General features: G+C 46.3%; 1 protein-coding gene across 5 annotated transcripts in view; it reads right to left on the bottom strand.

The window, feature by feature from the left end:
• Window positions 1-12383, bottom strand: part of PTP4A3 (protein tyrosine phosphatase 4A3) — a 104014-nt gene that overhangs the window by 27180 nt on the left and 64451 nt on the right. For all 5 annotated transcript variants that reach the window (XM_083749488.1, XM_083749492.1, XM_083749491.1 and 2 more), the window contains one exon: window positions 4688-5535. In XM_083749488.1, coding sequence (XP_083605614.1) covers window positions 4688-4792 — 105 coding nt within the window. In that variant the 5' untranslated portion in view covers window positions 4793-5535. The remainder of the gene's footprint in view (window positions 1-4687; window positions 5536-12383) is intronic.

The raw sequence follows: 12383 nt of genomic DNA, 5'->3' as shown, positions 1-12383 counted from the left end.
GAAACGGATCCTGTTCACAACCAGAGGTACCACTGTACTACCCAAAGTGGGGCCATCGACGACTGTCTTAAAAACCCCAAAGGGCTTCTACAAAGAGGAAGGCAAAGACTTGCTCTCAGCAGATCTTGTGGGTTTTAAATACAGGATGAAGTTACTAGATCTCATGGGGCAGAGAGGGAGGTCTGGAAGGCTACACTTCGCTGAGGTCCGGCATCCTTGGCCTAGTCGTTCCTCCTCCCACAAGGTCCTCCTTCCAAGTCCTACTTTAGAGAAAGAATAGAGAATATTCATTGCTGCTCCCTCAAAGGTTAAAAGAGGGCATTTATTTTTAATCCTGGTAGGTATGCTGCAAGTTCGCTGAGTTGCCCACGTAACCAGATCAACATCTGCGGTCAACAGAGCTGTTTTGCGGGCCTATGGGGCGGGGGAGAGAGAGAGAAGAGACGAACAGCTAAAAACAGCATCCTGGCAATAAGCCCAGGTATAAAGGGGAGGGCAAAAGCTGCCCAGCAAATGTTAAGCAGATCTGGGTGGGCTTTAAAAACAAAAACAAAAGGCAATAGGGATGCAGAAAGGGACCTGTGGCAAAGCAGAGTGACGGAAGTACATTCATTCAAAGTAAAAGCAAGGGCTGCTTTTGGGAAGAACAGGCACCTGGTTTGGTTACCAGGTGACGTAATTCAGCATTCCCAAGGATCTGCCTGGGCAAGCTCAACCGCCAAAGCGGTCAGAACCTCCTGCCAAATGTAGTCTGAATACTTGCATCTCAAACACCCCTATAAAAATAAATAAATGGGGGGGGGGAGAGGGGGAACTATGGCTAGGTTTACATGATACCTTTTAAAGCAGAATCAGATCACTCCCCCCCCCACCAGCAAAGAATTCTGGGCAGTGTAGTTTTCCCCTCGCAGAGGCACAATCCCAAACAACCCTTGACAAACTACATTGCCCAGAATAATTGGGGGCAGGCAAATGTTCATGGAACGGGCTTTAAAGGTAAAATGTGCACACAGCCTAAGAGAACAGGGTTGTGGCTGGTGGCATCATAGAATCAGAGTTGGAAGGGATCCAGGGGTCATCCAGTCCAACCCGCTGCAATGCAGGAATCTCAACAAAAGCATCCATGACAGGTGGCCATCCAACCTCTGCTTAAAAACCTCCAAGGAAAGAGAGTTCATAACCTCTTGTGGGAGTCTGTTCCACTGTCAAACAGCTCTTGCTCTCAAAAGGTTCTTCCGGATGTTGAGTCGGAATCTTCTTTCTTGTAACTTGAAGCCATGGGTTCGAGCTTGCTCCCTCTTCCATGTGACAGCCCTTGAGATATTTGAAGATGGCTATCATATCTCCTCTCAGTCTCCTCTTTTCCAGGCTAAACATACCCATCTCCTTCAACCATTCCTCATAGGGCTTGGTTTCCAGACCCCTGATCATCTTGGTCTCCCTCCTCTGCACACCTTCCAGCTTGTCAACATCCTTCTTAGATTGTGGTGCCCAGAACTGGACACGGTATTCCAGGTGTGGTCCGACCAAGGCAGAATAGAGTGGCACTATTACTTCCCTATATCTGGACACTGTACCTCTGTTGATTTGGCCTAGAATAGCATTAGCTTTTTTGCTGCTGCATCACACTGTTGACTCATGTTCAGCTTGTGACCCACCAAGACCCCTAGATCCTTTTCACATGTACTGCTAGGAAGCCAGGTGTTCCCCGTCTTGCATTTTTGCATCCAATTCTCCCTGCCCAAGAGCAAAACCTGCCATTTGTCCCTACTGAAATTCACTGGGTTAGTTTGGGCCCAGTTCTCCAGTCTGTTAAGGTCACCCTGAATCCCGATTCTGTCTTCTGCGGTATTAGCTACCCCTCCCAGTTTGCTCTTCCAGGTGCACTAGCAACTCCATGATTGAAAGACCTACACTGGCTCCCAGTATGTTTCCAAGCACAATTCAAAGTGTTGGTGCTGACCTTGAAAGCCCTAAACGGCCTCGGTCCTGTATATCTGAAGGAGCGTCTCCACTCCCATCGTTCTACCCGGACACTGAGGTCCAGTGCCAAGGGCCTTCGGGCGGTTCCCTCACTGCGAGAAACTAAGTTACAGGGAACCAGGCAGAGGGCCTTCTCGGTAGTGGCGCCCGCCCTGTGGAACGCCCTCTCACCAGATGTCAAAGAGAAGAACAACTACCAGACTTTTAGAAGACATCTGAAGGCAGCCCTGTTTAGGGAAGCTTTTAATGTTTAACATACTGCATAGAATCATAGAGTTGGAAGAGACCACAAGGGCCATCGAGTCCAACCCCCTGCCAAGCAGGAAGCACCATCAGAGCACTCCTGACATATGGTTGTCAAGCCTCTGCTTAAAGACCTCCAAAGAAGGAGACTCCACCACACTCCTTGGCAGCAAATTCACTGTCAAACAGCTCTTACTGTCAGGAAGTTCTTCCTAATGTTTAGGTGGAATCTTCTTTCTTGTAGTTTGGATCCACTGCTCCGTGTCCGCTTCTCTGGAGCAGCAGAAAACAACCTTTCTCCCTCCTCTATGTGACATCCTTTTATATATTTGAACATGGCTATCATATCACCCCTTAACCTCCTCTTCTCCAGGCTAAACATGCCCAGCTCCCTTAGCCGTTCCTTATAAGGCATCGTTTCCAGGCCTTTGACCATTTTGGTTGCATTTTAATACTTTGTTGGAAGCCAGATGGGCGGGATATAAATAATAAATTATTATTATTTATTATTATTATTATTATCATCATCGTCCCTGGCCAGCAGGGCCAAGGATGATGGGATTTGTAGTTGAGTGCCCTTTCAAGAGGCTAAAAGGGTGACCACCCCGTTTCATGTGGGCAACTTGCTGTTCTAGGGGGCTGAATGGAAACTCTCAGGGGTGAAGAATGATGACACTTTGAGCTGTTCCGCTGGCTCCATGCAGACAGCTTTGACCTTGCTGGTCTAAATATTACCTTACTTTCAAAGGTAAACTCCTTCTGATTGTTGACTCTCCAGGCCCAGCCAATTACAATTCAGCCAAAACAATCTTTCTGTGAACCAGATCCCTTGCCGAGCAAGTAAAAATCACCTCCAGGAAAACAGGGAGAAAAGGAACCACCCGCTGGGGGCACTGGGATAACTTGGGGGTCAGTGCTAAGGGGCAAGCGGGGTGCGGAATGAATTTCACGCTTTGGAAAGCTGGTCTTAATCCAACTAAACAGTTTTACTTGCATTCAGAATGAAAGCGCAATTGTTACTGTTTTGAATTTTATTGTGTTATTATCTTCCTTAGTGGGCTGTGAAAACCGATATTCTGATTGATGCTTTTTTCATAGGGCAGGGCAAGGGGAATTTGGGGGTGAGTTTCTGGAACTGAGGAGGCAGAACCTCAAAGTATCTGGGAACCACAGATCTATCCAAAATGGTTTTATTTTGCAGCCTACAAATGTGACGTAACCCTTAAGTAGGCTAAACAAATAGTCCCTCCGTCTAGGAGTTGGATGTGAAGACAGCACAACCAATTTTCTGCAGGAGCGCCGGTGCCAAAAGTTTGTGGCTTATCTGAACCGCTGGCAGCTGAGCTCCTTGAGAATTTTCCAAGTACGTCAGAACTACAGGTAATCTTCACATACTCTGGAGCCGTCAAGCGCCCATGGTGACTAAGGAGGCTTTCTGAACAAGGCACCTAACATTCAGACTGAATCCCTCTCCAGTTAACAAGTGAGAGAACGTCGGGGGGAAATACACCCTTCTTTGTTTGACATGTAAGAATGTGCAACTTCAGGCTTAAGACTCTCACCCGTTGTCTTTAACCGAGATGGGAGACTCCCCAAATTCTACTCTACAGCTACTCCAACTCCCTGAAATCCCTGGGAGCGCTTTTGGGGTGGGAGAAAAGAGAGTCTTTCTCTCCAGCTCTTAACTCGATGTGTCCTTGACCTGGGATTGGACAGGGACCAGGAATCCCCCTCTTTCGTTGCAACATTCCTGGAACAGACTCCTGGAAAAGTGATGTAGTCTTAACTTTTTTTGGGTTGTACTCAAAGCAGTGACTATGGGATTCTTCCTCCCTGGTTATCCCCTAAATCGGTTCTGCGGTTTCCCAGAACCAAATAAAGCAGATTTGGGGGTGGCCGGAGTGTCCCTCGTGCATGTTCCTCGTTCCCCTCGCACAACTGTTTCGTTGGCTGTTGCCCTTTGCATCTGTTCCCGCTCAAAAGAATTTGTTACAGCGGAACCCCAACATATACGGCTTCGGCTCAGTATACCTGAAGGAGAGTCTCCACCTCCATCGTTCTGCCCAGACACTGAGGTCCAGCCCTGAGGGCCTTCGGGCAGTTCCCTCACTGTGAGAAGCAAAGCTACAGGGAACCAGACAGAGGGCCTTCTTGGTAGTGGCACCTGCCCTGTGGAACGTCCTCCCATCAGATGTCAAAGAGATAAACAACTACCTGACATTTAGAAGACATCTGAAGGCAGCCCTGTTCAGGGAAGTTTTTAATGTGTGACATTTTAATGTATTTTTAATCTTTGTTGGAAGCTGCCCAGAGTGGCTGGGGAAACCTAGCCAGATGGGCGGGGCACAAATATTATATTATTATTATTCTGGGTGGAACCTGCAAGAGGCCCTTTAAACCAATGGGCAAACGCAGAATCCGATTCAACCCCAACCTTTCCAATTTGCTCAGGTGGACTTACCTCAATAAAGGTGTTCAGAGTGGCGTTGGTTGGGTTGTGAGTTATCAGGAATCTCATGTTCTTGTAGCAAACCTCCACAGGCGCTGGGCGGTTCATGCGGGCCATGGCGGAGGAAGGAGTGGGGGTCTCAAGATTGGTTTGGGAGGGGGGGGGACAAAACAAATGCACACACACCAAAATCCAACACGCCCGCAAAGGAGGTGGGGAAAAAAAAGAGAGATTTGCAGGGCGAAAAAGGAAATGGAAGAGTTTGGCAAAAGGCTATCTTTTCTCCCCCCTGATCAACACAAATGTTGTGCAAAATATTCCCAGCTTTGGGGAGAGCGCAGGCTGGATTCTCTAAACCATACAGTTAAGGGGGGAAAAAAGGAACCCTGTGCTTGCTTGCTGCTGAGCAAAAAAAATCAAAACAAAACCAAAACCTGCTGTAGTGTCAATTTCCTTTGTGTGTGCAATTTTAGACGTCCTTCGCTGCTGCTTCGCTTCCCTGCCTGGGCTCTCTCTATCTCTCTCTTCCCCCTCTTTAGAAAGGCCTCTGCATTCGGTTAACCCCACCGGCGTCCGTCCTGCGCCATCACGTTACCCCATCTGGATATGTAGAATATTTGGGGGCAGCGATGGGGACCCGGGACGGCTCAGGCTGGGGCAGCGGGCGGCAAAAGTCCTCCTCGGGCTGCAAGAGCCATGCACAGGAGACCTGAATGGTGAAGCCCAACGACTCAGGGCGCCCGGTTTTGGGCGGGGCGGCGGCGTCCTTCCTTCAGCGGGCAGGATGCTGCGCGGGGCAGTGCTCAAAGCTGCACCCGGGACCCTCCATAAATCGACAGCCTTTCAGCATACGAGACAATCTGGAAGAAATGGGGGAGAGAGAAAGAAAGAAAGGGTCTCTGGTCAGTGGAAAAGTCTCCATCGATAAGGACATAATGATGATGATGATGATGATGATAATAATAATAATAATAATAATAATAATAATAATAATAATAATAATAATAATAATAATATTTATACCCCACCCATCTGGCTGGGATTCCCCAGCCACTCTGGGTGGCTTCCAACAGAACACTAAAATACAATAACCTATAATAATATAGGCAACCAGATGTTCCAATTTGGCGACTTCAACCTTGGTTTAAGGAGCCATTTGGCATCCAACTTATATACAGTCATGTTCTTTCAGGTTACGTCCCGCGGTGTCCCGGAAGTACCAGAAAGGGTTACTTCCAGGTTTCGCTCACGCATGCGCAGAAGCATAAAATGATGTCATGTGTGCGCGCAGAAGTGGCGAGTTGCAACCTGCGTGTGCGCAGACGCGCTGCTGCAGGTTGCGTTCTTTTCATGTTGAGAACGGGTCTCCAGAACGGATCCCATTTGCAACCAGAGGTACCACTGTATATGAGTTTCTAACACCGGCTCTTATATACAGATATATAGTACAGTGGTACCTTGATTCGCAAACTTAATCCATTCTGGAAGTCTGTTCCAAAACCCAAGCATTCCAAAACCAAGGTGCGTTTTCCCATAGAAAGCAATACAAAATGGATTAATCCATTCCAGACTTTTCAAAACAACCCCTAAAACAGCAATTCAACATGATTTTTACTATCTATCGAGACCACTGATCCATAAAATGAAAGCAATAAACAGTGTACAATCAATCAATCAATCAATCAATCAATCAATCAGTAACTGAACTGGGTTCCACACAGTCACACAAACAAAAAAGCAAAATAAACAACAAAAACAGACAGACCTTGGCGTAACACTCAAATCGGAAGCGTAAAACTGAAAACGGAGCACGTTCGGCTTCCGATAAAAGTTTGCAAACTGGAACACTTATTTCCGGGTTTGCAGTGTTTGGGTTCCAAGTTGTTTGAGTACCAAGGCGTTTGAGAACAAAGGTACCAATGTACACTGGTAAGAAGCACTGTCTAAACACTTCATTTAAAATATAATAATAATAATAATAATAATAATAATAATAATAATAATGGCACCCACTTTACTATCCAGTATGGATGAGCATTGCACAGCAGATAATCCCTCCTTCTCTCTCTCTTTTTGCTAGGAAGTGGTACCCAAAAGGTTGACATCACTAGCCTGAACTTGCCCAGCCTATTCTGCTGTCACAGTATGCAACACGTGAGGTCACAATATGGACCAGGGAAGCCATCCTCTAGCCAAGAGGGAGCAAGGTCTTTTTTTCTCTTTTGCAAACCCGCTTTGAGACGTTTTGCAACCAAGGGGTGTACAAAGTTTACGAAATAAATAGGACTAAAATGACGGAAGAAGGGGATGGGGAGAGAATAGGCGCCTTCCTAAATCTGCCCCCATTCTTCATCCTCCGTTAATCCTGGACTGGGAAGCAGCTGAACTAGACCAGTGTTAGAAACTCAAGATATATAAGATAGGAACAGCTCCTTAAACCAGGGTTACGGTGACCAAAATGGAATGTCTAGCTGCCATTTTGGGCCCAGTCGGCTCAAAGGTCGTATTTTTCAATATGACTCTTTGGTTCCTCAAATTCATTCTTTTTTATATTTAAATTCTTATTGGTTTTATAAACTTTACACCAAGTGCAATTCATACACTTTTCTTAGCGATTTGACTTCCAAGCCTTACATTCATGTGATTTTTCCCTACAGACAAATTACCTGCTGCCTCATTAGAGATGGCAAGGCCTGGAAATAACCCTGGAAAATTTTTTTGGGGAAACCAAGCCCCCCCCCTGAAAAAATGAAAAAACAATCAGTTTGATATAGTTGGAATATTCTACAGTGTGGTTTTTTTCCCTGGAAAAAAAAGCGCTTTGGGGGAAAAACCTGTTTTTTCCCATTCCGCTTCCCAAGGTCTTTCCATCTCTATGCCTTATACACAATTCTTATTCTACTATAAATTTCTTTATTCCCTTCATTCTTACAATCCTTCCCTTGCTTAAACTTCCAAGACCTGCTTGCAATTTCAATTATTTAATTTTATTCGAATTTTATTTACAACGTAACACAAACCCCCCACCCCCTATACACATTAAACGTGAATGGAACATACAGTGAACATAACATACAACAATACAAACAACCAAATAAATGACTTCCTTTATCCTGTATCTGGCCTCCTTATTTACTTCTTACAAACTGTTTTCTTTACGAATAATTATTAAGATTTTTCTAATTATAACTTAAATATCCGCAAAGTCTCCTGCAGACATTAATCGAAACAAGTCCAGGAATGTATTTCAGGGCACTGTTTTGTGAAGTGTTCTATGCATTTTCCCCATGCTTTTTGAAACTCTTGTCTGGTGTGATCTCTAATAGCCTCTGTTAATCCAACCCAGCATTTCTCAACCCGTGGGTCCCCAGATGTTGTTGGACTACAACTCCCATCATGCCTAGCTAGCAAGATCAGAGCTCAGGGATGATGGGAGTTGTAGTCCAACAACATCTGGGGACCCACAGGTTGAGAACCACTGATAGCCAGTTCAGTATACTCTAACAGTTTGTCTTACCATTCCTTTTTTTGTTGGCACGGTTTCTTTTTTCCAGTTTTTAGCAATTAGGATCCTTGCTGCTCAACTTAGTCCATTAACTTCAAAATCCTTTCCTCTTTTGTTGGGGGTTCCTGACATTTTGTTCTGTCTGTGCAGATAAAATGTCATGGATAGAATTCTATAGTATGTGTTGTGTATCTGTGAAAGTAGCCAATATCCAGGGATCCCCAGGCAATTACCTCCAGATGGTGGAGGCATCAGGTGCCATCTTGGCACCCGGGCATCTTCATAATAATAATAAAAAATACTTATTTATACTTCACTTATCTGGCTGGGTTTCCCCAGCCACTCTGCATATATATGCAGCTTACAGCATATATATAAAAATAGCAAAACACAAAGCATTAAAAACTTCCTGATACACGGCTGCCTTCAGATGCCTTCTAAAAGTTGTGCGGTTCTTTATCTCCTTGACATCTGAAGGGAGGGTGTTCCACAGGGGCCACTACCAAGAAGGCCCTCTTCACTTGGTGACAACTGGCCCGCAGCCAGGTGCAAAATCTACCTGGCAAATTTCAACTGCTGGGTTAGACGCGTTGGAAATTTCCACCTTTAGTTGCAGACATGTGAGATTGTTACATGCAACATGTCTGTTTACATTCCAGCACAGTTTGCTGGGAACTTCCGTTGTGTATCGCTTTGGCTTTTGACTCTCTGAGGAGACGGCAATGAGAGATGACATGTTTTCTTTGTCCTGATTTATGCTTAATAAATCCGTAGCTTATTAGTATGTTTCCACAAGCCTCACGCCTCTTCCGTTTGCGCAGTTTGCTCTGCTGATAAAGTGCGCTCAGGCTTTGAAGCCTGAGTCGCTGATTTACGTCTAGCCAGAGGTCGAGGGATCGTCATGGCTGGAAGGGCACGATCCAGCTGAGGACTAGCCAGTTGGCTTCTTGACCCCCGAAGGATGCTGACAAGACAACCCTTGGGGTCCTTTCTAACTCTACAATTCTGTAATGAAGGGGTTCAGCAAATGATCCGAGACCTCAGAGAACGCAGGGAATGGAGACGGCACCATGTTTTAATGAGTCTGCATGTCGAAGCAAGAGGATTTTGAGAGTCTGAGTGCAACTTCTCCCATGAAGCTACTTTATACCGGATCAGATTATCTGACCGTCTAGTGCTATCACAGTTAGACTGGATGGCTAGCAGCTTAATAATAATAATAATAATAATAATAATAATAATAATAATAATAATAATTTTATTTATACCCCGCCCTACCCAGCCTAGATCGGGCTCAGGGCGGCTAACACCCGATATAAAACAAATTGATTGAAATACAACTTAAAAACAAGATTAAATTACAACATGAAAACATGAAAATAAAGCCTCATTTCAATGGAAACTCAAATCAAAATTTTTGGGGGGATGAAAACGTCAAGTCTTCACCAAGGCTAACTATCCAGACTGGTTCTACATGGGCCAGAAAAAAAGCCAGGGAAGTCCCCAAATAGGAGTCCTCTAGCCAAGGAAGGTCTTTCTCAACACCTGTTACCTGGTCCTTAGACGCCTCAACCAGTGTGATGTGACCCTTCGCCAGGAAGGAAAGCACCTGGACCAAGCATCTTGAGATGGTTGCCTGTGGATATCACCCCTCTTCCCTTCTTGCCCCTGCCTGCTGCCGGGCGTTATGGCATGGACTTCCCAACTGCACCCGGAACCTGAAACGCCAGCAGTTTGGAGCTAACTCATACATATGCAAGCATCGGTTGCAAACAGCCGTTACTGAACAACTTGCAGCTGAATATTGTAAACTGCTGACTCAGAAGAGCAGGGTGGTTCAGTGACCTCGGGTGATTTTAAAGTTTTTCTCGTGGTTCATCAACATGCATGAACTCGCCCTTGTCAGGGATTGAAAAGATGAGGAAATAAATATGTCGCCGGATGTGGGGCAGAGACACTACACTCGCTTCCTGGCAGGTGAGCTGCAGCTGTTTGCAGGGGGAAAGAGGAGGAAGGCAGAAGAAGAGGAAGAGGAAGAAGAGTTTGGATTTGATATCCCGCTTTATCACTACCCTAAGGAGTATCAAAGGGATGTGGGTGGCAATGTGGGTTAAACCACAGAGCCTCGGACTTGCTGATCAGAAGGTCGATGGTTCGAATCCCTGCAACGGGGTGAGCTCCCGTTCCTCAGTCCCAGCTCCTGCCCACCTAGCAGTTCGAAAGCACATCAAAGTGCAAGTAGATAAATAGGTACCATTCTAGCGGGAAGGTAAACGGTGTTTCTGTGCGCTGCTCTGGTTTGCCAGAAGCAGCTTGTCCTGCTGGCCACATGACCCGGAAGCTGTGCGCCGGCTCCCTCGGCCAATAAAGCGAAATGAGAGCCATACCTCTAGAGTCGTCTGCGGCTCCCTCGCTGCAAGAAGCCAAGTTACAGGGAACCAGGCAGAGGGCCTTCTCGGTAGCGGCACCCGCCCTGTGGAACACCTCCCATCACATGTCAAGGAAATAAACAACTATCCGACTTTTAGAAGACATCTGAAGGCAGCCCTGTTTAGGGAAGATTTTAATCTTTAATAGGTTATTGTATTTTAATATTCTATTGGAAGCCATCCAGAGTGGCTGGAGAAACCCAGCCAGATGGGTGGGGTATAATTAATAAATAATAATAATAATAATAATAATAATAATAATAATAATAATAATTACAATTTCCAATCTTCCCAATGACCTTATATCTTGTTCTGTCCCACTTTAACCGCAACGACTTGCAGCACGGAGATGAGTTTGCCTACAGCCTTATTAAGTTCTGATTAGCCCTCCCCTGCTGGGGAAATCCCAGGCCAGCAAAGTCGTGGCAATGACGGTATCAGACCACGTCGACGGCACCTGCAAGAGGGAACGTCCAAGAGCTTGTCAACGGTGCTTTGAACTTTTATCTCACTCTCTCGAGAGCCCTGCCAACAAAGCAAGATCTAGCCGTGGCCAAATTTCTTCCTTTGAAAAGATCTTGGCCCTGGCTACATGGCAAGAGATTTGCATCTCTCCACCGGGCCAAGAGACGGGGTGATAATGCAAAGCAGACCAAACAGCTTCTTGGACCGTCTAAACACCGCTTGCTCTTTTGGGAGAGATACAAGCACTGAGAAACATATGCTCTACTCGGCAGATCCCAAATATTCACACACACACACACACACACACACACACACACACACACCATAGCTGTCAATTTACAGATTTGAAAATAAGGGATCAGCAGCCAAAATAAGGGATTTTGCTTAACTTATACATAAATCTGGCACTGATGGAGCCATGCTGCTTTTGCCGCAACTGACTGTGTTTTGCAGGGGGTTGGACTAGATGATCCTAAGGGTCTACACCTCCCACCAAAGAAGAGGGGCAGAGAAAACTGATGAACGACGTCGAGATGGCAAAGCTTACAGGCAGAATTAGAAACCAGGAAGAGGACCTCTTTAATAAAGAATGGGGAAAGTTTATAATTTATTTGAAAAGCTATTGTAAAGAGTTACATACATTGGTAGGATTGACAGAAAACTTGTAGTAAAATTTAAACTATGGATGGACAAATGATTAATAAAAATAGAGTTATGAAAGGGATGCAGAGGGGGACATCACTACATTAAGGTGCTGCACTGGTTGGAGGGTATGCTAAGCAACACGTTGGGGCTGCCATCGTCCTGGCGCGAGGAGTTCCATTGGCCCTTCCCCGCCCGAGAGAGAGGGAGGGAGGGAGAGAGACTCTCACTCATGCTGCCCACGAGCCCGGAATGAGGCGGTTGCGGTGCGGCCGCTGAAGCGCCGCCCTTCTGCGTCCCTCCCCATCCCCTCCTCTTCTTCCTCCCTCAGGCCGCCTCCTCAGCTGCCGCCTCCGGCTTTCCCTGGCAGCGCAGTGGAAGTCTCGCAAGAGAGGGGCTGCCCGCCCACCGCCACCCGTCTCCTCACGACGCGCCCGAGGGGGAAAAGGGAGAGATGGAGACGCAGCAGCTCGCGCGTGCACTCTCTCTCGCGCGTTGCTGCTTCCCTCCTGAGCCGGGTGAGCATGAAACCCGGGAAATTTAAGGGACATCATCAATAAGGGACAGCAGCGGGACACGGCGCTGGAATAAGGGAGTTTCCCACCAAATAAGGGACGGTTGACAGCTATGACACACACCCCTCCCAGGAGAGAATTGCTTTTACTGA

Source organism: Podarcis gaigeae (assembly GCF_964106915.1).
Source record: "Podarcis gaigeae genome assembly, chromosome: 7".
NCBI lineage: Eukaryota > Metazoa > Chordata > Lepidosauria > Squamata > Lacertidae > Podarcis > Podarcis gaigeae.
Note: the sequence above shows the minus strand (reverse complement) of the source record. Positions and strands in the feature narration are given on the sequence as shown.